Source organism: Talpa occidentalis, unplaced genomic scaffold (genome assembly GCF_014898055.3).
Source record: "Talpa occidentalis isolate TD23 unplaced genomic scaffold, MPIMG_talOcc4v2.1 talOcc4.6, whole genome shotgun sequence".
Classification (NCBI taxonomy): Eukaryota; Metazoa; Chordata; class Mammalia; order Eulipotyphla; family Talpidae; genus Talpa; species Talpa occidentalis.
Genome location: NW_023604972.1, coordinates 117,612,305 through 117,638,673, shown reverse-complemented (window position 1 = coordinate 117,638,673; position 26,369 = coordinate 117,612,305). Strand labels below are relative to the sequence as shown.

The window sequence follows — 26,369 nt, the reverse complement described above, 5'->3', positions numbered from 1 at the left end:
GGTTAAGTGATCTAATATTTGCATAGCTTTCAGAAAACCAGTATGTATTAGTTTTTTCAGGCCAAAGCTTCTCTACTTAATCCTTTCTTACTTCAGTTTACTATGATATTGCTGGTCTATCCATCAGTCACGCAGCATATATTTATGGAATGCCTACAGTGGACCACAATTGCTCTAGATCCTAGAGATCCTAGGGAGAAATGGTAAACAAAACAGAAAATACTACTATACTAGGGTTACAACCAAGAAGACTGCTTAAAGTTACAGAAGTTTCCACACTGGTGACAAGTGTACTGAAAACCTAGATATAGGTGTTAAACCCTACAATACTGGATTTATTGCATTTATTGTGTCTTAAAAACTCATTACTAAATCCTGGAATGCCTTTGAATTGAAGAGTGATTGATTAAAAAGTACTTATATAATTCACCTTGAGATACCTGATTGCCTTATTGATATCTCATAATTATAAATTAAATATTGTAAATATTTCAACTTTGAAAAATTTCAAAATGTAAGCAAATAATTTTCAATTAATTTATTCTTTATGTTTTAGAATGTGCTACTCTTCATAATATGATAAAAGGACTACAACAGACCATTGAATATCAACATAATTTGAAAGGTAAGCTAGAAAATAAAACCTTGAAAAATTATGTATTTGAGCACCTTTAAAAATAAAGTTTTTACATCATTCACAGTAAATTCCATTAAATCTGGGCTCCTTACTAATTAATCATTTTCTGAATTTTTATAAAATAATAAGTGCTTTGTTGAACAGAAAATTCAGAGAAATTGGGATATTTTAATAATCAGTCTATCACTTTCTTTAATACTTTCAAAAATTTAGCAATGTATTACATAATGAATATTCTATTTAAACTGCAGTAATAAGCAACAAAATGGTAGCTATGTGAGGTGAAGAATGTGTTTCCCAATGTGTATTTGTATCAAATTATCATATTGTACATCTTAACCCTACATGAACTTATATGTCAGTTATATCTTAATAAACCTGAAAAAAATAAGGTATTATTGCCCCTTTCCATTTCACCCTTTGATGAGAGTAAAGTTCACTTTTCAAAGGAAAAAATAAAAAATAAAAAATAAATAAACTGCAGTAATAGATTACTATTTAATTTTTTGTCATGCATCAAGGCTATACTTGTGTAAAATAAGCAATTCTGAGAAAACAAAAGAATGTTGGTATTGTGCTTCATAAATTCAATGCTGTTCTATATAACAAAGTTGTGGTAAATCAGTATGATATTAGAATAAAAATAGGCACACAGATCCAAGGAGCTCAGAAACATTTAATTGTACCTTTGAGTCTTGCTAACTTCCCAAGCATCATGGCAAATGCTGTGTACAAATATGGAGACAGGGACATGAATATGGCTCATATGCTCTTTGCTCACATGTTCCATTGTCCTGCTGGAATTATTTACAAAATATAAGTTCAAAGACAAAATTATTAAGAATTTCAAGACATTGGTGGCAGAGTATTAAGCCAAGTATGGCATGCTTCTGAATGCAGGGCTCTGAACAACTGCGGAGATTGTAGATCCATGACACTGACCCTGTAAATAAATGAGAAGATAGTTGGGTGGATTTTCTAAAAATCAGGGCAAAACATAATTTGGGTAGTTATATTACTATGAATAGCTGATTTTTTAAAAAACAAAATGAAAGCACAGTGTATTAAAAGATTAAAAAAAAATTAACAGCATCTGAGTAAATACCACTTGTGGATGCCCTCAATTTTTGAGAATGTTCTCAGACAACTTCATAAGAATGTTTATCTAAGAAATCTAAATTGTTACAGAATTAAATGACAAACTTAAGTAATCAGACATGAATGATACCAAAGAAAGTCAATTATAAGTATATAATGAGTCTAAAGACAATACACACTGAAGAACTTTCCTCACAGTTCAGTACCAAAGGAGAATAATCAATTTTAGAAAAATGTCATGCAAAGTTATTAGAGTCCAAGAGAATAAAGTGAATTTTGGTGACTTCAGAAAAAGATTCTTTGTCAGATGTCAGGGCTAGTTGGACTCTCCAGTGATGCAAAATGCTATTGGAATTTATAACTTCTATAGCCAGAGCCACAAGAACCTTAGGCCTTAAGGAAATAGCCAGTATGGGAATATATGCTTGACAGCCTAATGCAGAATCAGGTAGGATGTTAAAAAAAAAAAAGCAGTGATAACAATAAACATATTTTGATTGTATTACAGATGAAAGCCAACATAGAGTCAACTGAGATGTGATATAAAGTATTAAGAAGATTGGTTATTTCTTCAGGAGATGGCTGTAGTTCAATGATAAATTCTGTGGTTCTAGATAGCATAGTTATAGATGTGCAAAAGACAGATAATATGCAAGTAGTACAATATTTAGATGACTTGATCTGTTTTCTGGGTAAAGGAAAATTTATCATCATTAAAGTCCATTTTCTTGAAGTTTATATATTATGCAATTTTAATTAGAATTCTTAACTGGGAAGGGGAGAGGAAGAAGATTGTGTAAAATAATCTTAAAGTTCATTTGGCAGAAGAAATTTATAAACAAGAAAAACAAGAATAAATAAGAAAATTATGAAAAAGAAGAATATGGGGGAAGAAGACTTCCTTTTTCCAGATAACATGCTCTGAAGCTATTGTAATGAAATCAATATGATATTGGCATAGAAGTTGAAATACATATTCATGGAACAAATAGAGAGCTAGGTTCTAGAAACAAGCCATAATATTTCTTAGTGTCTAATACAAGGAATATTTCAATTTATTGGGGGGAAGTGGCATTTTTACATATGGTACTGGTATATTTGTACAGCTTTCCATCTGGGAAAAAAAGAAATTGGACTCATTCCCACCACATCAAAAATAAGTTCCAGATGGATAAAAAAGAACAATAAAGACTTGAAAGAAAATCCCCAATACAGCATGTACAATCTAAATATCTTCTTAACCAATCTGGAAACCACAGATGCTATATAAAGAAAAAAACAGACCTTACAAACTTTATAACAACAGTACAATGAGAACACAGGCAACAACAACAAACAAAAGAACAAGAAAGAACTTGGTCACACAAAAGTCAAAAAACTATTTTTAAAATGTTTATAAATATCATTGTGGTTTATATCAACTATACACAAGAGTTCCACTTTGTGACTCTTGTGTCTAGTGACCGTCATCACTTATTATTAGGGAAATACAAACCAAAACCACAATGAGATGTCATTCCCCTTTTAACTTTTCCCAAACTAATGAATATTTTTTTTAAATAATAAATTTTATTTTTATATTCCCCATACAATTGCAACCCCCCCATTCTGACCCCAATCCCTCCTGCCTCCCACCCCCCAAAAAGTGTCTCTGGTTCATAGTTTTTTGTTGATTTTGATTTTCACTTTCTTATAGTTATTCATTTTCCTGGTCCCTTATTTAAGTTTTCTAGATTCCTGCTATGAGTGAGACCATCCGGTATTTTTCTTTTTCTTTCTGGCTTATTTCGCTGAGCATGATCCCTTCCAGCGCCATCCATGTTGCTGCAAATTGCATGTGTTTTTCTTTTTTGAATGCTGAGTAATATTCCATGGTGTATATGTACCACATCTTCTTGATCCAGTCATCTATTTTTTGGGCATTTGGGCTGTTTCCAAAGCTTAGCTATTGTAAATAGAGCTGCTATAAACATAGGGGTGCAGGTGTTCTTTGGAATGGATGTTTCTGTGTCCTTTGGGTAAATACCTAGGAGTGGAATTGCTGGATCATATGGAAGCTCTATGTTTAGTAGGTCCAGAAATCTCCACACAGCTCTCCATAGTGGTTGGACCAGTTTGCACTCCCACCAACAGTGCAGGAGAGTTCCTTTTTCTCCACACCCTCGCCAACATTTGTTGTTGCTAGTTTTTTTAATATGTGCCATTCTCACTGGTGTAAGATGGTATCTCATGGTAGTTTTGATGTGCATTTCCCTGATTACAAGTGATGTTGAACATTTTTTCATATGCCTGTTGGCCATTTGCATTTCCTCTTCAGAGAAGTTTCTTTTTAGCTCTTCTGCCCATTTTTTGACTGGATTATTTTCTTTGTTGTTGTTGAGTCTCATCAGCTCTTTGCAGATTTTTGTGATCAGTCCTTTATCATTAGTGTTGGGTGCAAAAATGTTCTCCCAGTTGGTGGGGTTTCTCTTTGTTTTTGTTATTGTCTCTTTTGCTGTGCAGAAGCTCTTTAATTTGATGTAGTCCCAGCTGTTTATCTTTGCCTTCACTATCACTGCTTTGGGTGATGTGTCTGTGAAGATGTCTTTGATGTGCATATCACATAGTGTTTCGCCTATATTTCCTTCTATGTATTTTATGGTTTCAGGTTTTATGTCTAGTTCTTTAATCCATTTTGAGTTGATTTTTGTGTATGGTGTGAGGTAGTGGTCAAGCTTTATTCTTTTGCATGTAGCGACCCAGTTTTCCCAGCACCATTTATTGAACAAACTTTCTTTGCTCCAATGCATAGTCTTTGCTCCTTTGTCAAAGATTAGTTGACCATAAATCTGTGGGTTTATTTCTGGATTTTCTATTCGATTCCATTGGTCTGTATGTCTGTTCTTGTTCCAATACCATGCAGTTTTGATGATTATGGCTTTGTAGTATAGTTTGAAGTCTGGGAGTGTGATGCCTCCATTTCCTTCTTTTTTTTTTTCAGGAGAGCTTTGGCTATTTGGGGTTTTTTGTGATTCCATATGAATTTCATCAATAATTGTCCTATTTCTTTGAAGAATGTCATTGAAATTTTGATTGGAATAGCATTGAATCTGTATATTGCTTTTGGTAGGATGGCCATTTTAATAATGTTTATTCTTCCAAACCATGAGCAGAGGATGTTTTTCCATTTCTTTGTGTCTTCTATTTCTTTTAACAGTGTTTTATAGTTTTCTTTGTATAGGTCCTTTACCTCTTTTGTTAGATTTATTCCCAAATATTTGATTTTTTTTGTTTCGATAATAAAAGGGATGGGTTTTTTTATTTCTTCTTCTTCAGATTTATTGTTTGTGTATGGGAAGGCTACTGACTTTTGCATGTTGATTTTGTATCCTGCCACTTTACTGAACTGATTGATGAGTTGAATTAGTTTTTCTGTGGAGTTTTTGGGGTTCTCTATGTATATTATCATATCATCTGCAACTAGTGATAATTTGACTTCTTCTTTTCCTATTTGGATTCCTTGTATGTCTTTCTCTTGTCTTATTGCTCTGGCTAGGACTTCCAGTATTATATTGAAAAGCAGTGGTGAGAGTGGACATCCTTGTCTTGTTCCAGATCTTAATGGAATTGCTTTCAGCTTTTCACCATTGAGAATGATACTGGCTGTTGGCTTGTCATAGATGGCCTTTATGATGTTGAGGTATGCTCCTTGTATCCCAAGAATTTCAAGGGCTTTTATCATGAATGGGTGTTGCACTTTGTCGAAAGCTTTCTCAGCATCTATTGATATTATCATATGGTTTTTATATTTCTTTTTGTTGATGTGTTGGATAACGTTGATTGATTTTCGGATGTTGAACCATCCTTGTGTCCCTGGAATGAATCCTACTTGGTTGTGGTGAATTATCTTATGGATACATTGTTGGATTCTGATAGCTAAAATTTTATTGAGGATTTTTGCATCAGTGTTCATTAGGGAGATTGGCCTGTAGTTTTCCTTTTTTGTGTTGTCCTTGTTCAGTTTTGGTATTAGTGTAATGTTGGCTTCATAGAACATGTTTGGTATTGTCCCTTCTCAATTTTTTGGAAGAGTTTGTGAAGGATAGGCACTAATTCGTCTCTGAATGCCAAACTAATGAATATTTTAAATTATCTAAACCAGAAACCTGGAAGGCAAAAGTCTCCCTTTCCTTTTGCCTGGGTTATCTTGTCGCTAAACTAGTTATCCTAACATCTAGTTATCTTTATTTTTCTTTTTCTCCTATTGCCACTGATCTAATTTAAGTTTCTGTTATTTCTTATTTGATTTACCTTTATTGATCTCCATCCTTCTAGGGCAGAACCCTCCCATACATCTTCCAGATCTTTTCAGCATTTAATTCTAATCATTTCCCTTCACCATTCCAAATTCCTCTTGACCCTGCAACCTGTAAAATTCAGTAATTCATGTAGAATGTGTCCACCTCCTATTAGGATATGGCCCCACCTGATTTAGCACATGCTACTCACACTTTGCTCTCCAGCAGGACTGCACTTGAATTGCAGTTTTCATGAACATGATATAGTCACTCAAGCCCAAAGTCTTCTGGTCAGTTATCTGTACTTAGAATGCCTTCCTCTCCAATGTGGGGTAAATTTTATTACTTAAGACTCAGCTCAAGTGGTAAATCCCTTCAAACAGACTTAGGTGTTTCTTCTACGGGTCTCCGTGGTATTTCAGACACTCTGCCATTACAAAGCAGTTATCAAAGTATAGTATATCTGCTTACACCTCTCACCACTAGACTGTAAGTTCTATGAAGAGCGGTAATTCTTTTTATTTTAGCATTTCCATTGTTATACACAGTGTCTGATGTGTAGTAAATGTTGAATGCATACATGAAGGAAAACTTGAATTACTCAATATATTCCCATATTAGGATTTTTGCTTTGATGATTTTTATGTAGGTGAAAATGAACAACTAAAAAGAAATGCTGACATTACAAAAGAAAAGTTAAAATCTCATGAACTGGTGAGTTTATTTATCTTTATATGCAGTCAAATCCTTGTAGAGCATGTGTTTTCTCAAATTAGAACAAAAAATGTGGATGTTTCATTTATAAAGAGAGATAAAAGTTGTAGAGTATATGTTTGTGTGCCAGAATCTTTAATGAATGAAAATTTTTTAAGAAATACAAGTTTTGTCAACCCTAGTTACTTGTAGACTAGAATGCTGTTATATGTCACTGGCATTGCTTTTTCTACCGAAAAAGAGATGCAGCCGTTTTGCTTATATTATTTTATTTTATTTAAAAGATTTATTTATTGGGGCCTCCCTGGTGACTCAGCAAGTTGAGCACAGCACTATGAAACTGTCCACAGCCTCCATGGCGCTGGTTCAATTCCTGGCCGGCCAGGGACATTCCCACATGGCACCACAGACCTCTCCTGTCTTGCCTGCTGCTCCCCTCAACAATGTATTTTGGTCCTTTTGCCTGTTCTTCTCCCCGCTCTGTCTCTGGTGGATTCTCTCACTCTCCTTCACCTCTGGTCTGTACCCAGTTCTTGTATAAATAAATAAATCTTTATTTATTTATAAATAAATAAAGAAGTGGGGCGGGGTTGGCGGGGGAGGTGAGAGGATTCACCACAGACAGAGTGGGGAACAGAACAGATAGACTGAAATACACTGCTGAGGGGAGCAGCAGGCAAGTCAGGAGAGGTCTACTGCCAGTGGGTCACCTCCCTGGCTGGGGATCGAACTTGTGCTCCAGTGGCTGCAGACAGCTTCATAGTGCTTGCTTAACCCCGTGTGCCTCCAGGGAGGTCCCTGTTTTGCTTATATTTTAAATTTAAGTTAATGTACAATTACTAGAGTATACTCTATTAACCAGTACTTTTTAAACTTTATATAAAGGAGTCTTTAATCTTTATGATTTGAGTAATCTACCAAAATTTTATTTGTGCCATCTAACTGAAGGGAGCCCTTAATGTGAGTCACCGATTCTCTCCCAAGAGCCACATACCCTGTATACCATTTCTAGAAGAATAGCATAACAATAGCAATTATAGAACATATAACACAGTGCTTAGGATGTAAAATGTGCTCAATAAATGGTAGTTCCTATCCCTCTGCCCATTGGGAGGTCTATTACACTATTTTTTTTCTCATCTCCCAAGAACCAATATGTCAAATTCTGACAGAATTAAGATTTTCAAACTCAAGCTGAAATCAAAATATGAATATGTATTTTAATCTTTAGGATTATAAGAATAATATTGCTAAACTTATGAGTGAAATGAGAATCAAAGAGGAAGGACATAAAATAGAAATCAGGAAACTTTATCAGGATATGCAGAAAAAAGGTAAGTTTTTTCCTTTTTAATTTACCAAATTCTAAGATAGCATAAAAGAATTTAAATATGCATATAATTTTTTTCAGTAATAGCAAGTGTTCTTGAAGGAACATTGCCTTATAGCTTTCTATATATTTGTGTGACATAAATTACATTTTTAAATTAGATTCATGATTTTATACATTATTTAATATGAAATAAAACACCCTTATAAAAGTAATATAAATGTATAATGAATAGTTTTGATATATATGTGTAATTTAATGACATTTTCTTCCATCAGTAACACAGGTCTCAAGAATTTAATGTTGAGGTTTACTGATTTCATAAAGCAGTAAGAACTTTTCTAATGAGCCCATACTTAGGCACATCATATGAAAAAATTAACTCGAAATGTAGCCCAGGTGTAAATGTAAATCTATATCTATATAAATGCTGGAAGAAAACATAGAAGAGAATAATCTTTGCAGCATTGAGCTAGGCACAACTTCTTGGTAAAAAAACAAAAACACGAATAATAAAGGAAAAAATCTATTTTTTTCAAATTCTGTTTAGGTAAAATAGGTTTACATTTTTGTATCTGCTTTCAGATACCTCTACAAGTGTATATTTTCATAGCCTGCCCACCACTAATGCCTCAGTGATAAGGAAATAGATTCTAAATTGAACTTCATCAAAATTATTAGCTTCTGTCCTTCAATACTGTTAAGATAATGAAAAGACAGGCAATAGACTGGATAGTAATAGTTATAAATCCATAGTTGATTAAGGACTTATATCCAAAATATATATAAAGAGTTCTGACAACTCAGTAATAAGTCAAATAATCCAACAAGGAAATAAGCAAAATATTTGAACAGGAATTTCTTCTGAGACACAGATAGAAAGCACATGAAAACATGTTCAGATAATTCATAGTAGGAAAATTCAAATTAAAACCACAAAGAGTGCCAGTTTGTACCTTTTAGAAATCCTAAAATAAAACTGTCAATACCAACAGTTGGTGAAGATATAGAGCAATTAGAATTTGTATATATTATGGATGGAACTATAAAAGTATATAGCCACTTTAGAAAACAGTTTTACAGTATCTTTGGATCCTCTGAGCATCAAATACTAAAGACAGGATTAGATTGCATCAATGAATATATTTATGCCAGTAAATTTTAATTTTTTTGGTGAATTAGACATCTTTGATGGGAGGAGAGCACACAGATACGTGAAGATATAGAAAATCTGAATTGTTCTATGTTTGTATTAAATTAAATCTGTAAGAAACATTTTTCCCACTAAGAAAACTCTAGGCTTTGAAGACTTTCCTGGTGAAATTCTGCCAGACCTTTCAGGGGGAAAAAAATCATGTCAATCTTACACAAACTTTTTCAGAGAATTAACCCCCCAAAAAGAGGAAACATTTTCCACCTCACTTCATAAGACCAAAATCATCTTGAGAACAAAATGTTTCAGGGAAAATCATGCACCTATCCTCTGATTTGGTCTCTGTATGTGATCCACACAGTGCTTCAGTTCTTGTTTTCATCACAAATTCTCTGCACTCATGTCATCAACAGCGCTGCCTCCAGACATATGATAGGTACAGACTGAGAACAGATGGAAGTCAGTGTCTCTAAGGCTTTGGATAGCCAAATATATTCTGGGCTTCACCTCATTCCATGCTAAGATGGAACCTTTGTACTGATCCTAAGCCCAGAAAGTGAATGAGGTTGATTGGTGAAGATGGAAAGAACAGCCTTTAGGCAGAGAGAAGCTAAAAGCCAAGACATAGAGTGGGGAGACACAGGACATTTAAGGGAATAATAGTCTATTGCCTACATTTGCACTCCACAGAAAGTTCAGCAAGAGAAATGCCAGAAACTATGGTTAGGACTGGACACTGACCGTTTAATTGTGAGGTTAATTGATGGGACATGATGGAAGATTTTCGAGGTAATGGCCAGTCTTAAAGGTATGCTTTAGGAAGACTCACCTGGCAAAGGATGCAGGGGGTAGAGAATGGTGATAGGAATCCTAGACACAGAATCCAAGTGAGAAAAAAATGAGGCCTGAACCTAAGTAAGTAGTAAATTAGTCAGATGTCAAGATCCCTAACTTGTAGGTCTTGTGGACTAATTGACATTTTTTTCTCAAAAATCAAATATGTTTGTGAGGCTCCCATCCGGATGAGATGGTGTTATCGACAGAAATCGGAAAGCCGAGTGAAAAGGAAATTTGATGAAGCCCAGAGATGTGGTGTGAACAATGAGAGGGACCATGAGAAATAGAGTGTAACAGGAACTTGATGTGGCTCTACAGTCATCCAGTAAATCAAGGTCCTCTACACCTAGGAACCCAGGCTTCATGTCCTCCTTTAACCACTAAATCTCCTACTCATTTTCTAGGCCATTGATTAAGAGTAGAGTTAGTTTATTTATTCAAAAACTTTGGATGGCTAACCTTTGTGTTTCAAGCATTTTGCAGGGGCTTGTCAAAAACATGTAAAAGCTGGGCCTCCCCAGTGGCGCAGCGGTTGAGCGCTGGGTTGCAAAGCTGCCCGCAGCCTCTGCAGTGCCAGTTCTATCCCCAGCTGCTCCCCGGCCACCAGAGGAGGGTCCCAGATGGTGTGCAGACCTGTCCTGCCGCCCGCTGCTCCCCTCAGCAGTGTACTTCGGTCCTTCTGCCTGCTCTGCTACCCACTCTGGCTCTGGTGAATTCTCTCACCCTCCCGTGCCTCTGACTATACCCAGTGCTTGTATAAATAAATAAATAAATCTTAAAAAAAAAATGTAAAAGCTACTCTGCACATAAATAGTTTCTAAAGTATGTTTTATTAATAAAATTTTTCCTAAATTATTTGAAATGCTAAAGAAATGTTTATAAAATTATCAAAATAAGATGAATTGATTTTGTTTATTTTGTTTCATTCAGTTGAATTAAATGAAGAAAAGCATAAAGAACTGATAGAGAAAAAGGAGGTAGAAATTTCAGAGTTAAAAGCAAAGTTAAGAACTCAAGAAAGGGAAAAACAAAACGAACTAATCAAACTACAGCTAGAGGTAGGTGTTTAAGATTGTGCTAAACTTAAGGATACATCTCTTAGTTTAAGCCGTACTTTGGTTATTTTTCATCTCAGTGAGACATTTCAGGTGTGGCAACAACCTTGCAAAAGAGTGTCATGCACTTCACAAGCAATGTTCAAATGCTCTAACAGCTGTTAGCTAGCCTGCTTTTCAGCACTTGGCCTGAAGGTGGAGCTTTCCAGTCACGGAGAAGGTCCTGGTTTCCAGACAGGTTATTGTTTCCTAAGAAAGCAGGAACAGATAACACAGAAAGGATCTGCATTTTACAGCTGAATCAATGCAGGCCTCACAGGACTGCCATTTGAGCAGTGTAGAGATTGTAATCCTTAGCACTGTCCTCAGCAGAAATTGTGAAAATCTGGCAAACAAACTAGAAATTCCTTTTGCTTTTATTTAGGGTAAAAATGAGAAAGAATTCTCCATAATAAATGTGTGGGAAAATATACAGACAATATACATCTACAGATAAATCATATTGTTTTTAAAAAGTTTAAGTGACTTCAAATAGGGCATCTTGAAGGCCGAGATTCCAGTTATTTGCTCTAAAGACATTTCAGTTGGTTTCTTTCTCTTTTTTTTTTTTTTTAAGATTTATTTATGTATGTATACAAGAACTGGGGTACAGGCCAGAGGTGGGGGGGGAATGAAAGGATTCACTAGACACAGAGTGGGGAACAGAACAGGCGGATTGACTGAAACACTGCAGAGGTGAGCAGCGGGCAAGTCAGGATATATCTGCTGCGTCATGTGGGTCTCTACCTGGCTGGGGATCCGACTCGTGCTGCAGTGGCTGCACATTGCTTCATAGGTTGCATCTTAATCCCTTGCGCCACCAGGGAGGCCCCTCGGTATGTTTCTTAACTGGATGTCAGAGTCTCAAAAAAAAAAATGCTATTTTGACAAAATAGTTCCTCTTTAATTTTTTTTCTAGATTCTACCAATGTCTCTTTCCATAATTATTCCATCACTTTCCTCCAGCCTGAGTCCCATTTTACCTTATGTCTTCAGAGCTCACAGGCTTAAACTTACTATCTATGTTTCTGCAAGTTGATATCCCTGGAATGCTTGGTGAGGTGCAGTGTTGAAGAGTGTATGATCATGTGCTAGAAAGGAGGCTAGATATTGACTTTAGAGTCTCTTTGCTGCTGCTGCACTAGTCAAGTGTACCCACAAACCACAGCGAAGACTGAACAGCCAACTAAGATACAGCAGGCTATATTTTTTTTAATTTTTTTATTTAAATTTTATTTTTTATATTCCCCATACAATTACAACCCCCAGCAGGCTATATTTTAAGATCTACTATCAACTTCTAATCCACTGACTATGAATGTGCATTTTGTTTGCCATTCAGGCCCTATCACTGGTCTAGCCCATGTCTGTTGTTTGAACTACTTTTGGTTACTTATTTTCTTTGTAGTTATCCATTTGTCTTCCCAAATCAGAACACAACCTCACAAAAATATAGTTTAAACCATGACAGTTGGGTTTTCTCTTTTTTTAAAGTAAAAGACTGACTCGAGAACTTTGATTGCTGAGATGTCCATTTCAAAGAGGTATCCATGCCAAAGAAAGTTATTTCAACAAACACGAACATTGCCAGCTGCAGGGCTAGAAAGAGAGCCAGACTGCCTCCCCCAGCTGAGACCCCTTTGCTTTAGAGATCTTTGTTGATTTTAATTACTGACAATTGGACCACTCAATTTTTTCCTCCTCCTGTGCTTGAAATTCCTGCTCTTATGTTTTAAAATCACCAAGAAAAAGTGAACCCATGAAACCCTGGACACTCACCCTCAAACCCAATAAAAGCAGGATCCCAAGCCCAAGTACTCTCTTTCTTTCACTCCCCCTGTATCTTCTACCTCCCCACTATGACCTGTGACCTCAGGGTATGGCCCCAGTGGTGCTGTGCATTTTCCAGATCCTATGAATAACAAGCCTTTATTTTTCAGTTTCCTGATGGTTAATGCCAAAGGGCATCTTGCAATCATAATAAAAATGACAAGGCCTGGTCCAGCCATAGCTTTGGCACAAAACAGAATTTATTCTCCTCTCTTTGAGGAGAGAAACTAAACTGAACTTAAACTGAATAGGAGAAGACAGTGGAAGATTTTGCAAAAAATATTGACCATAAGAATGGCCTATGACAAGACGTTTAACCTAATTCAGTTTAATATCAAACCAATAAAACTTAAAACTAAATCAGCAAAATCATATCCAAATTCTATTCATTTTTAAAGTTTCTACAGAAGGGTATATGGATTTTTCTCCCATGAGTATTGATTACATTTTCTTTTAAAAAGCATATAAATTCTCAACCCTATTTAACTAGGGTCTTAATCCTGCAGCATAGAGTTACCGAATGCCTTGAGAAAAAGATGAGGCTATCCCTCTTCAGAATCTCTAAAGTAGTACCAAGGTATTTGTTACATTTAAGAAGCTCCCAAAATAATTTTAATATGAAACAAGGGTTAATTTTGTTTGAGTGTCCTTTAGTTCATTCTTTTTTTTTTCCTTTAGTTCATTCTTAATAATTATTTCATAAAGAAAAACTTCTATCTCCTGTTATACATAGACTACACTTAAATTATATATTATATGTCAAAAGGTATATTTATAGAAACAATTGTTTCTCATTACTTAACTAGAATGTTCTCAATAGCTTTCTTTTTAAATTTTATTCAGTTTGATGCCAAATTAGCAAGAGTTCAAACTAAATCAAAGTTATATCCAGAGTCTACTGTTTTGCCACAGAGTATCTACAGAAGGGTATGTGTTTTTCTTCTATGACCTATTTCTTAAACAAAAATTAGTTTTCTTAATGTTTTTACAAAAATTATCCAATATTACTAGCAATATACTTAACAGATTTTCTTAAAATACGCCACACAATCAGAAAGACATTAGAATTTGAATAATCTTTAAAAGTTACTTTTAAGCTAAAAATCTTAGCTTAAAAGTAGCAAATTAAAAGATTAGAGAAGTCCTCTGACTCTTTGGACCATCTATGGAATTCCACAATAGATTTTGAACTATAGTTGAATATTATCCTGAAGTTCAGGCACTCAGATTTCTTATTGTTCAACTCCTCCTTTATTTATGGTTTATAACTTCAAGCTTATATTGTGAAAAGAAAGCAAACTAAAACAAAAAGGCAAATGCTACTAATGTGTTTTTGGTGTCTATATACCAATGTTATCATATTATGTTCCACAAAAATGCAATTACAGGCCTTCCAAAATAAGGGATCATTTTAAATACCTATTTAAGCCTTAAATGTAGTTTTTGTTGTTGTTTTCTTGTTCTTTGGTATTCCTGAATTGCAAAAACACTATTTCTGCTTCATTTAGAAACTTCAACATCTTCAAGAAGAAAAAAATAAGGAGATTGCTATTCTTCGTGCTACCATTCATGATCTAGAGCAGCGCCTCTCTGTGGGCAAAGATTCTTTGCCTACTGACAAAAACTCTGCCAAACGTAGACGGTTTTGAGTATAGCAGTAAATTCATTCATTACTATTTAATTTCTTTAAAAGCAGTTGAAAATTTTACTTCTGTTGTCAATATAACTACTACTTAATTAATAATGACTTAAAAAGCTGTCTTTACAGCCATGTTTACCATGAGGTTTGTGTATATTTGCTATGTGTGAGTTATTGATACTTTTGAACAGAAATCTTTAAACAAGAGTGGCAGGTAGGGCCTCCCTGGTGGCACAAGGGGTTGAAACGCAACCTATGAAGCTAACCACAGCCACTGCAGCATGAATTTGATCCCCGGCCAGGGAGCTACCCACATGGTGCAGCAGACCTCTCCTGACTCGCCCGCTGCTCCCCTCAGCAGTATGTTTCAGTCAGTCTGCCTGCCTATTCTGTTCCCCACTTTGTCTCTGATGAATCCTCTCACCCCCCACACCTCTGGCCTATACCCCAGCTCTTGTATGCATAAAAATAAATAAATCTTAAAAAAAAAAAAAAAAAGAGTGGCAGGTAACTGAAGAGTGGAAAGGGGCTTGAAGCTGGGAGATCTTAATGTGGGCTGGATTAGGCCCTAACTAGTTGCCTGACACCACCCTCACTCCCTTCCCCACCTCTTCTTCCCACCCCTCCCCTCACAAGTCTCTGAGCCTGCCCCCTCTCCCACTTCCATGGCTAATAGGAAGAGTGAGTCTTCTCTGTAATGCCAAAAGCATTTATCTTATATAATAAGAACTACTTTAATTAAAAAAAAACCCTCAACGGTTTCAAAACAAACAAAAAAGCTTTAAATGTTTATATTGAGTTTATTGAAACAAATCCACACTTCAGCCAACTGTATACTGCATTCTATTGAATAGCTTAACAGTATTAACCATAAAGAAGTTCAGGTTCATAGGATTTAGTTTACCTATTGAACCATCATTGACTATGGAAATACTTTCTAAGCAATCAACAGCAAAATTCAAATTTTCCTTGATCTTTCCCCTTACAGCTTTCTAGTTTTACAGTGTGGTTCAATGCTAGATAAAGAAACAAGATATAAAGATTTCATTCATATGTGATAGTAAAAAAATCAAGATACGAGTCTTAGATATAAAAAAGCATAAATGGATATTTTAAAATGTAGTGAGAAAAATATTCATGCTTAAGTATTTCTGAATGCTAAAAGAGAGAGTTCACTTCTTTAAAGGTTTAATGAATTTTAAAAGTAAGATTAAAAGACAAAGATAATATTGTTTTGAGAAATAAGATAAAATGGAAAATATGTCTTTGTTGTTCTTCCTCCATTCTAAATTGCTAATTATCCAACAGGAACCCCTAGGTCATAGTTTATGTTTCTGTTCTCATTAATGCAAGTAGAATACTGGAAAAAGAAAAAGAAAGACATATTAACCAAATGCTACAATCACCTTTCAGTTGCTCTGTAATAAAAATATGGTTTTGGGTCAATATTTCTTTGACATAAATTTTAAAATCTGGAAGCCAATACAAGAGATTTCTCCATGTTTGCACAAATCCAATTCCTGTATTTGGATCACTAATTAGGTAACTTTGTAAACAATGCTGGAAATGAAATTGTGTCTAGGATGACTTGGGGAGTATAACCTAATTTAAATATTTAGATTGAAGGTCATTCTCACATTTCTGCCTGATCTTTTCAGCTTCAGTTAGTGCTAGCTTCTGTGGGCATGGGCTGCTGCTGACTTGTTTGTCAGGCAGCTGGAGGCAAACGTCATTGTCAAGATTCAATGACATTTTCCTCTCCCCAAAGTCCCTGTCAGCTACATAAAGAAGGGAGATGTTCCTTACACTGTCAGGTGACTGCAGACCCTGTTTTTTCAAATATCAGATGTCGTCAGTGTCAGCATCAGCTACCAGGAGCCAATTCTGAAACTTTGGGCATCTTTCAGAGTAACTGATTTATACATCCCTTTCGTCAGAGCTTCTTTTGTAGAGGAGAAAGTTGTAAACTTTCACTTCCTGGCATATCTCAGTTCTCTGTGTTACCCTCTTTTTGTTGGCCCTTGTGCTTGTGTTGGTGCTGATGTTCCAGAGCATGGTGATGCTCAGGAGAAGCTGGCACATCTGGTTGCCGATCGTCTGAATGCTGACTTTTCCCTAGTTGCTGGTGACCGTGCCCAAGGTGAAAGTGATGGCGATGATGATGGTGGTGGTGATTATGTGGCTGCGGAGACTCACTGGTGTTTTTTCCCACAGCAGCCAAAGATATATTTTTACAGAAGTCTTCATCTTCCAATGTCTGAAACAGATTTATGAATCACTCATCATCAAATTTATAAATTTAGCAGGAATACTTGAGAAGTGATTTTTAGCTCTAACATACTGAAATTCCAACTTGTTAATTAGGATTGAATTGGATTTGTTTTTTCTAGCATCTATGAATGAGAAGAATTTGATGTCTGCCTCAACACTTTGATTTTTCAGTTGTTTTATTCTCATTCTTATCTAATTTATAAAGCGCTTCTTATGCAAAGTTTGCTACTATTCAAAGAATCCTCAAGCATCTTACAGATGAATTAGAATTAATATTTCAAAAATAGATAAAATAGAGTATAAAACAACTCAAGTTCAGCAGTTCACTTAAACTTCGATACTGGCTTAACTGACAGCAAAATTCAAATTTTCCTTTTCTTATCAAAAGCATTAGCAAAGCTTTCGAGAATTCTAAAAAAGAACTTGAGAACAACACAAGACTTAAAAAAAAGTCAAGCCACTGTATTTGCATCTGCAGGAATAAGAGTCAATGAACCTGTTAAAGGAACTTAGATTGACTACAGTAATGTCAATTAAATATCAAATCCTAAAATCAGTTGACGTACATGGGACTTTTCTCACCTGTACCAACCATGCATAGAATTGAATACTATATTCTAAAGTAAGCAAATTTATCTCAATAATTCAAAAATGCCAGTAAGTTGTTCCTAATCAGTAGTTTTTTCACACCTCAACTTATGCCAGGGAATGTTTGAACTTCACCAAAACTTTTCTAAATGCATCTCTAGTATAGTCCAGTCAGCCAAAAATGGCAAATTACTGCCCATTTTCCACTGACCATGACATTCTGTTCTGCATGAACTTACTACTTTAATTCACTTAATCCTTTGTTTTGTGTCCTCACAAATGATAGCCTCAAAGCTTATAGCTATAGCAATGTAATATTAAACTTCAACCTAAACTGATTTTTAAAATAAAGTTACAGAATCATCTTGAGAGAGCAAAGACTCACTAAGTGGTACAGTTTGGTATTTTAAAGGTTTTGAAAGATTATAAATTTCATAGGACTTTGACATACAACTACTATATGCTACTTATTTTTTGTTATTTCTGAATTACCTTAGAGAGCATAATCGTATTTTATTAAAAACATAAAAAAATTGGATACATATTTAAAATACACGCTATAATGTTTTTATTGTTTAATAATTTAACAAATAACTAACTATAGTAATAGTATAACTACTTTCCCATGGTGGCACAAGGGCTTAAGATGCAACCTATGAAGCAATATGCAGCCTCTGCAGCAAGAGTTCAATCCCTGGCCAGGGAGCTACCCACATGGCGCAGCAGACCTCTCCTGACTCGCCCGCTACTGAATCTGCCTGTTCTGTTCCCCACTCTGTCTCTGGTGAATCCTTTCAACGCACAACCCCACCCCGGCCAGACACTTCTGGCCTGTACCCCAGTTCTTGTATGCATAAATAAATAAATCTTTAAAACAAATCTGTATTGCACTGACTATACATTATGTTTTTTTCCACATATTAATATCTTTAAAATCAGAATACTACTGATGATATTGTAGCATGTGTCCTACTTTGACTGGCAGCACTTTTTTAGGGTACATAAAATAATGTGTCATAATCAGCAACATTTAGGATACACTGAAATAGAAAATCCACTTTGATTCGACATTTCGGATACTTACGGCATATTCTTATTTGCATATGGTTCATAAATTTTAAGCTTGATATAGGAATGGCTTCTGCCTTTGTTTCAATATAATTAGGCATATGTATAACAATTAGGCATTTGCAAAAATATGAAGTACTGAATTGACCCCAAAATGAGAAATCAAAATAGATAGCATTTATTAAGCCCTTAATATAAAGTAGACATTGAATTACTACTGTATTTGCATTATCTCTGTCTCCCCATCTTTAAAAACAGTAAAATATTCCTCATAGGATTATTATAAAGATTGAAATGTGAAAATGATATAACTAGAGTAATTTACCTGTTGTACTCCTTAGCAACTAAATTAATTAAATATTTCATTAAAAATAGAGGTGGCTTTCTTTAGAGCTGGGAAAAATCTGAAAGAAGTTCAGACATGTATATTTACATATAAAATTCAGAAGTTTTTTTAAAACCTGAGTTCTCAATACTCTCCATCAGGGAAACATTGTTCATAATTATTTTCCTTTTCAATATGAAGGGATGAAGTCTACTGAATTCAAATTAAAATCAATTCCCTGAATATCTTTTTTATAAATAATATTAAATAATATTAAAATATAGTGAGTATAACAAGGAATAAATATTTTCATGTTTGATAGGAAAGTAATATCAAGTAGAAAATTGAATCCATTTTGAAGTAAATGCAGTAATTCCAACTGCAGGAGCGCAGGCAGTTTAAGGGAAAGCTGATAGACTTGCACTCTAGAGGAAGTAGGTATCCGGACCCCAGCTCCATTTTAGCTAATGCCACAGATAAGCTCTGCTCTCTCTATGCTCTGATGGGAACAGTAATGCTCTTTTCTGTGGCTGTCTCTTCCAGCACTCATACAAAATCATTGGTGGTAATTAAAATTGTGATCTATATTGATTTTTGCTTTTTAAAAAAAGATTTCATTTATTTATGCATACAAGAGCTGAGGCACAGGCCAGAGGTGCAGGGGGGTGAGAGGATTCACCAGTGGCAGACTGGGGAACAGAACAGGCAGACTGACGAAATACACTGCTGAGGGGAGCAGCGGGCGAGACAGGACAGGTCTGCTGTGCCATGTGGGTTAGCTCCCTGGCTGGCCGGGGATAGAACTCATGCTGCAGAAGCTGCAGATTGCTTCATAGTGCGGTGCTTTACCCCTTGCACCACCAGGGAGACCCTGATTTTTGCTTTTTAAAAGCCTTCTAGAAAAGATGGCACTGTGCATCTTGAGAAGTTTTTTATATTGCCTGTTACATAGCAGGAAGTGTATGTAACTATGAAAGCTAGTGTTTATTTTTAGTACACCTACAGAAACACTGATTAGTTATTGGTCATGAAACACTAACTTATTTAGCTAGCTTTTAAGATTTCCTCTTTTTCTCCCAATAAAAAAAAAATGAGAAAAATACCGTGAGAGAACAATTTCCACATTTCTTTTCACAGTAAGCAATCTTAATGGCTTCTTCTACATATGGAAATGTTAGGAAGGAAAAAGGCAAACCAAGAAGATATACAAGGCGGCCACATCTAAAAAAAAGAACAAATATAATGTGATTACAATATTTTTCCCACCGGCATTCTACACAAGCATGGTCTAGGATAGGAATTGTAGGAATTATAGGTTTAATGGTCTTATAACTAAGATCATTTTATACTCTCAGTCAGTTTCCTTGAATGGGGTCTCAAAGGAGTTCTAGCACTCCCCACCAAGGCAGGTTACTGCAAGACTATCCTGAGTTTAATGCTAGTTTTTGAAATGTTACTAATATGTCACTATAAATAACATCAAAACTGTGAAGTACAGTTATTGGGATTTATCCTAAATTAAGCTCTTCAAATCATCTGAGCTTTCTAATCACAAATTCAACAAAACAAGAAATCACAGCATAACAAAAAAGTCCTGGAGTTCTGACCAGTCTTGACAAAAATTTCAGCACAATGAAAGAAATGGAATTATAGAACATTTGACATTCTCAGAAATGGTGAAGTTGAAATGTTCTTTTGGGCCACATTTTACTCAATCTATACAATTTTATATGACTATCAAATTTTATATATGACTGTACAATTTTATACTTTGCATTGACTAAATTTAGGAAATTTGGAGGTCTCAAAGAAAGAAATGTCACTGGAGGAAGACTAAGTAGGGTGTAGCCTAGGCAGAGTCCAACTCAACCTCTGAAGAAAACTGAGCACCAACTCAATTTGTACGGAGCAGAATTAGAATGTTGGTTAATAGCAGATAATGTATATGCACTGAGGTTCCCTCAAAATAAATGTTTTATTAGTTCATGGAATCAAAAGCAGAGTCATGTAGATAATTAACACACTTCATAGCTCATAAATTCAGGTAAGTAGTCTTAAAACTATTAGATTTAAGATAAGCAAGCGATCTGGTAAGCATGGTGATTGATTCACAGAATTCCTGAGTTAGAAATGTACATGATATATAAAGCAATCCTTTTTAATTAACCAGAATGTCATTTTCCCGAGGTGGGGGGAATTCTTTTGTGTGAAAGAAAGTGATTTCAAAAATATATTAAAACCAGACATTTTAATGGGCTCACACTGAAACTGAATGTTTGGTGATAAAACAAAAGCTGGTATTTTAAATCATTTACTGTTAAATACAAAGCCAATATCTTTTTTAATCTGTGGTGCTATGTGTGTGTATGTGCTCGCACACCTGTCATATATGAAGAAGTCATCTTTTTTTCCATTTAGGAGAGTCCAGACATCTGGTTGGTTTTCTTCTTGTTGGTAAACAGGAATATGCTTTGAAACCTGTTCTTTAAGATGTGTATACTTTAGTTGAGAATCACTTCCTTGGTGATTAACAATAACATAGGAGATGTTGAAATATCCTTCTTTCTCCAATTTTACTCGCAGTTCATCCAATCTGAAATATTTGGGAAAATACAGGGAAAAAGGAATAATCTCATTTAATTTTACTACTGAAATCCCTCTCCTCACTTAATTTTTTCATATGAAACTCTTCCTATTTTTTGCTTATAACCCTTCTTTATATTGTTGTAAAAAATTAAATCTCCTTTTTAAAAAAGTATTTACTGAGCCCTTGTGCTCAGTTAAAGCCTTATATTAAATGCTCTCTTAATCCTTACATTAAGGAAGTGTATATTTTTAAATTAAATTCGCAGTTACAGAGAATTCTATGCAATAAATATTTGGCAAATAACCCAACAAATATTTTTTCATTTATTTTCTTCTATGTGTTTGGTAAATGACCCAAGTAAGACCTTTGGTAGTGAGTTTAGCATTCATTCTACTTTGGCAAAGCACTTGTTTTTGCTTCTACGTTGCAATAACTAATCCATTTGCAAGAGTATATTTTAGAACATTTTCATTACACAAGTAATACATATATTTAGTAGTGCATAACAAAATAAAGATTCACCAAAAGATGAAAAAATTCCATTGACTCAGGAAAACCACTGTAAGCAATTTTGTGTGTATCCTCCTAGTCTTTATTCTTCTAGTAAATTCTATGCAGAAGCAAGTTTTTAAAAAATATGTGGTTTGATAAATGCATCCTTTCTACTTTTACTTTACATATGTATGTATGTGTACATAAATGTATGTATTATTTTCTCCTTGAAGAAATCCTAGCCCATGAAAAGACTATCTTACCTAGATGCCTGCATAATGCACAGGTGTCAGCTTGCTTGAAGAAGAGCCACCACTGTCACTGATCCATTTGAGTTCAGCATTGGATTTACATCCTTTATGCTCCAGGATGGAGGCTGCTTACAGAGAGCGCTTTGCCCCTGGCTCTCTGTCCCTCCATAAGGAAGGAGACAGAGAGCCAGGGCAAGCCCCAGGCTCCTCCACATGGCTGGGGTTGTCCTGTAGAAGAGAAAACTTTCCTGTCATCTTCACAGATGACTCCACAGGCATATCTAGAAATTGCTATAAAACCAGCAGGTATAATTCTGCTTCCTATAAATACCTAGCCCATGGATTCTGTGTGCATGTTGTTGGACTCCAATCGTGCCTCTCTGCACTAAATCTGCCTATAATGGGGAAAGATCAGCCAGAGGCCTGGAGTTGTCAAAGTACCACTTAACTATGTGGCTTAGGGCCTCCCTGGTGGTGCAGGGGTTAAAGACATAGTGCTATCAAGCTACCACAGGCCATTGCAGCACAAGTTCGATCCCAGCCAGGAAGCAACCTACATGTTGCAGCAGACCTCTCCTGCCTCGCCTGCTGCTCCCCTCAGCAGTGTATTTCAGTCAATCCCCCTGTTCTACTCCCCATTCTCTTTGGTGAATCCTTTCACCCCCTGCATCTCTGGTCTACACCCCAGTTCTTACATGCATAAATAAATAAATCTTTTTCTGAAAAACAACTATCTGGCTTAACAAAATAGTATGCACATTATGGGAGATTTGCCTGAACAGGCTGCCAGCACTTCTCTAAGAAAAGATACATGTTTAGAAAAATTTTGGGACCGTGACCTCTATTGTCAAATAACATTCTGCAAATATAATTTGACTTTTGCTGGAGGCAAACCAAATTCTGACTGCTTTCAGTCTTCTACCAATCTAAAGGGTAAGTGAGGGATTCTGCACAGATATGAAAGGAGCCCACTTGGAAAGAGAAGCCCAGAAGAAAGGAGGCAGCAGGAAGGGCACTGGTAGAGAGCTCTCGCTTCTTCAGGTTCGAACCTTCCATACTTAGGAATCTGAACCTTCCATACTTAAGAACCTCGGGCATGGCTCTCTTTTGTTCCTCTTTAAGGTCTAGCACTGTTAATATTGAAGTATTTGAACCTCTTTAAACATAAAATTACCTGCCAAGCTGTTACTCCTGCATATAAGATGAGTAGAAAAAGAAATAATGTCTCAGGGCCCTGTTCATACACTGTCACTGAAATCTACACATCATGAGGTTATTTATTGACTGCCACTAAATTATTGTGAGGAGATGGCTCATTCTGGTGTGTAAAAATTCCCCTTCTGAGTAGGAAAGTTAAATATCTGATCAAAAATGTTCCCAAAACTAGGGCTACGTTTCTCGGCAGAGAGGTATAAATAAGACAGGTGAATTACAGAGAAGTGGTTAAAAGAAGGGGAAAAAGGACACATTCAGCTGAGAAAGAAAAATTCAACAGGGAATCAGGCTCATTTTCATGTAAGAGTCTGTGGAGAGAGATCAGGACAAAATTCCAGAAATAGGAAGTTGGTGCATTTTCAAACACTGATCTGGGATCAAACAGTAAAAGCACTTTCTTGGGGGGAGGGAAGAAAGAGGGGGATGGTTAGGAAAGGGAAAGGCAGCAGCTAATAATGAGTTACCTGCAGTGTGCCCAGAACTGAGAGGGAAGTGGAAAGTCTAACTAGATTGAGTATGTTTATCTGCACTCTAAGGAATGGGTAGATGTGGACAGAATTTTTTAAAATCTGACTATCCTTGAACTTATTTACACCCCAAAATTCCTGCGTACTTGGGATAGCTTGATGAAGAACCTAACTGAAGGAAGAGAGAAAAATAGAATAAGAGCGAGGGGAAAGCAGAGAGATTATTGGCCATCCCAACTATCCTAATGTATTTTTTAAAAGATTTATTTATTTATACAAGCGCTGGTTACAAGCCAGAGGCGCGGGAGGGTGAGAGGATTCACCAGAGACAGAGCGGGGAGCAGAACAGGCAGACGACCGAAATACACTGCTGAGGGGAGCAGTGGGCGAGACAGGAGAGGTCTGCCTCGCCGTGTGGGAATAGCCCTGGCCGGCAGGGAATCGAACCGGCATGGCAGAGGCTGCGGACAGCTTCACAGAGTGGCACTCAACCCGCTGCGCCACCCGGGAGGCCCCCAACTATCCTAATATTATCAAAATCCTGATATTGAAAAAGGAGAAGATATATCTGGACTAAGTCTAGGGAAATTCTTTAAGATGGTGTTTATATTGATGACACAGTTATCCTTATTGAAGCTGTCATCTCATCTACAACACACGTACAGAGCTGCGTGCAGGCAGCGTGCCGCACTTTCTTCTATCAGATCAGTTCATCTTTATAACTCTGTGACGATTACCCCTTTTGTAACTGAGGAAACTATGCCTATGAGAGGGTTTAGGTGTCTTACCCAAGTTCATATATGTAGTAAGTCATAAGAGAGACTGGATTCAAGTCAGTTCTGCTAAATCCAGAACAAGCTGTCAGCTACTAAGCTGTATTGACAGCTGTTAGACAATGTATTGATACCCTTAAGAACTATAGCTAGCCAAGGTTTTGTTTGTTTCTTTATGCCCCAGGATGGCTAAAAGAACATCAAAATAACTCAAAGTGTTTTGTTTCCTGCAAGAATAGCTACATCTTCCCTATGTCCTAGATACATTCAGTAACTATAAAGCCTAAATTCAGCATTTGTTACCCATTGTTACTTTGCCTTCTAGTGTACAGTTCCCACTGGCTAAATGGTGAATATAAATGAAAGGATATTTCCCCCATTTAGTTTTTAGTGAAAAATAAAACCATTTGCACAAAGCTGTGGATTACAAAATACATATGTTCAGATTTTTCTGTTTTTATAATCAATAGGCTGTTCAATTTTGTTTTAAGATTATTTTTTACATAATAAACCTTTGATTATAATTAGAGCTGTCAGCTTCATGAAAATAATGACGATAACAAAATTGGATTTACTGGAGCTGGTCCAAAAACAACTAGAAAGCAGTTAAAAAAATCATAATCTCCCCCACTTTTCAATCACAGAAGCTAGATTTGTTAACCCCATACAAACATACATTTGTTTAAAATTCCCCACTAAAAGGAAGGCTATCTGGAACATTTTTCCATCCTTAACCCTGAAGAGATTCTGAGGGTCTTTGCTCATTCAACTAAAAACCACTCAATACTGCAAAGTTTTGCATTTATTCATAAACCACCCGATTTTGACTCTTTAATTCTCAGAGGGACGACCACTTCTGCACAGAGAATCAAACCTTTCTTTTCTGAATCTGCTCACAACACTCCTGGATATTTCTGTAGCTCTGTAAGGCCGTATTGTCCTCTCTGATCTTTAGATCCATGGAAGGATTTCCGCCTAGAGTTCTCCCTCTGCAGTTCAGTGGGAGATATTTAACTCGGACCCATACTGTGCTTCTGTGTCGTCATGGCTTTGTGCAAAGGGTCAGACTTCTGCAGCCTTCCCTGCACCCATCTCCTGTCAGGGCTATGCAGAGCGCAGCACAGAAATCAACAGCTGTCAGTTGCCCACCCCAGGTCTGTGCCCACCACACCCTATTTCACACTCTGCTTCTCTTTCATTTGCCTGGTTTTTCTTTCCGTCTCTTTTTAATGGTAAATTTTTAATAACCTGGGACAGTAAAATATACTGGATATTGATTTTTGCCCCCCCTCCTTCAGGGGTTATTAACATTACCATTCAAATAAAATTTCAATTTCTACTCCTATACATACCTGACATATGCATATGGTGAAAAGAGGAGGTTACTTAAAACCTTAAATTTTGAAAACTTTTTCAGAAGCAGGTTTAATACAGCACATTTCGCTCAAGAGCACAAAATGTACAGTCAAAGGTTGCCCAGAAAGGGTTTATTTTACATGTTTTCAGGATAGAATAGTTACATGATTTTAAAATAATGACTTGCGTTGTACAAATGCATGTCTTGTTTTAAAGTCTATTCTAAGCAAAGAAACATTTTATCAGACTCAGAAGATTTACCAAACTCTAAAGGAATCAAAGAAAATACGAAGTCCTACTTACAGCCCCCCTGCCAAAGAGCCGCTACTTTCTCTCTGCTCAGCCTCGCAGCTCCACAAAGCCAGAG

At 36.0% G+C, this 26,369-nt stretch overlaps 2 protein-coding genes across 3 annotated transcripts in view; one reads left to right on the top strand and one right to left on the bottom strand.

Annotated features, from left to right (window-relative positions):
- The window catches only part of CCDC152 (coiled-coil domain containing 152), a 27,346-nt gene extending 9,246 nt beyond the window's left edge, over nucleotides 1–18,100 (top strand). For both annotated transcript variants that reach the window (XM_037530142.2, XM_037530141.2), the window contains exons 4-9: nucleotides 557–625; nucleotides 6,662–6,726; nucleotides 7,958–8,060; nucleotides 10,977–11,104; nucleotides 13,814–13,897; nucleotides 14,479–18,100. In XM_037530142.2, the coding sequence (XP_037386039.1) occupies nucleotides 557–625; nucleotides 6,662–6,726; nucleotides 7,958–8,060; nucleotides 10,977–11,104; nucleotides 13,814–13,897; nucleotides 14,479–14,619 (590 nt within the window). In that variant the 3' untranslated portion in view covers nucleotides 14,620–18,100. The remainder of the gene's footprint in view (nucleotides 1–556; nucleotides 626–6,661; nucleotides 6,727–7,957; nucleotides 8,061–10,976; nucleotides 11,105–13,813; nucleotides 13,898–14,478) is intronic.
- On the bottom strand, nucleotides 15,373–26,369 carry SELENOP (selenoprotein P). Its single transcript, XM_037529669.2, has 5 exons — nucleotides 26,306–26,369; nucleotides 22,204–22,419; nucleotides 21,242–21,454; nucleotides 19,965–20,082; nucleotides 15,373–16,866 (listed from the first exon to the last, which is right to left on the bottom strand). Exons 2-5 carry the CDS (start codon nucleotides 22,404–22,406, stop codon nucleotides 16,225–16,227), a joined length of 1,176 nt encoding a protein of 391 aa, XP_037385566.1. The 5' UTR covers nucleotides 22,407–22,419; nucleotides 26,306–26,369; the 3' UTR covers nucleotides 15,373–16,224.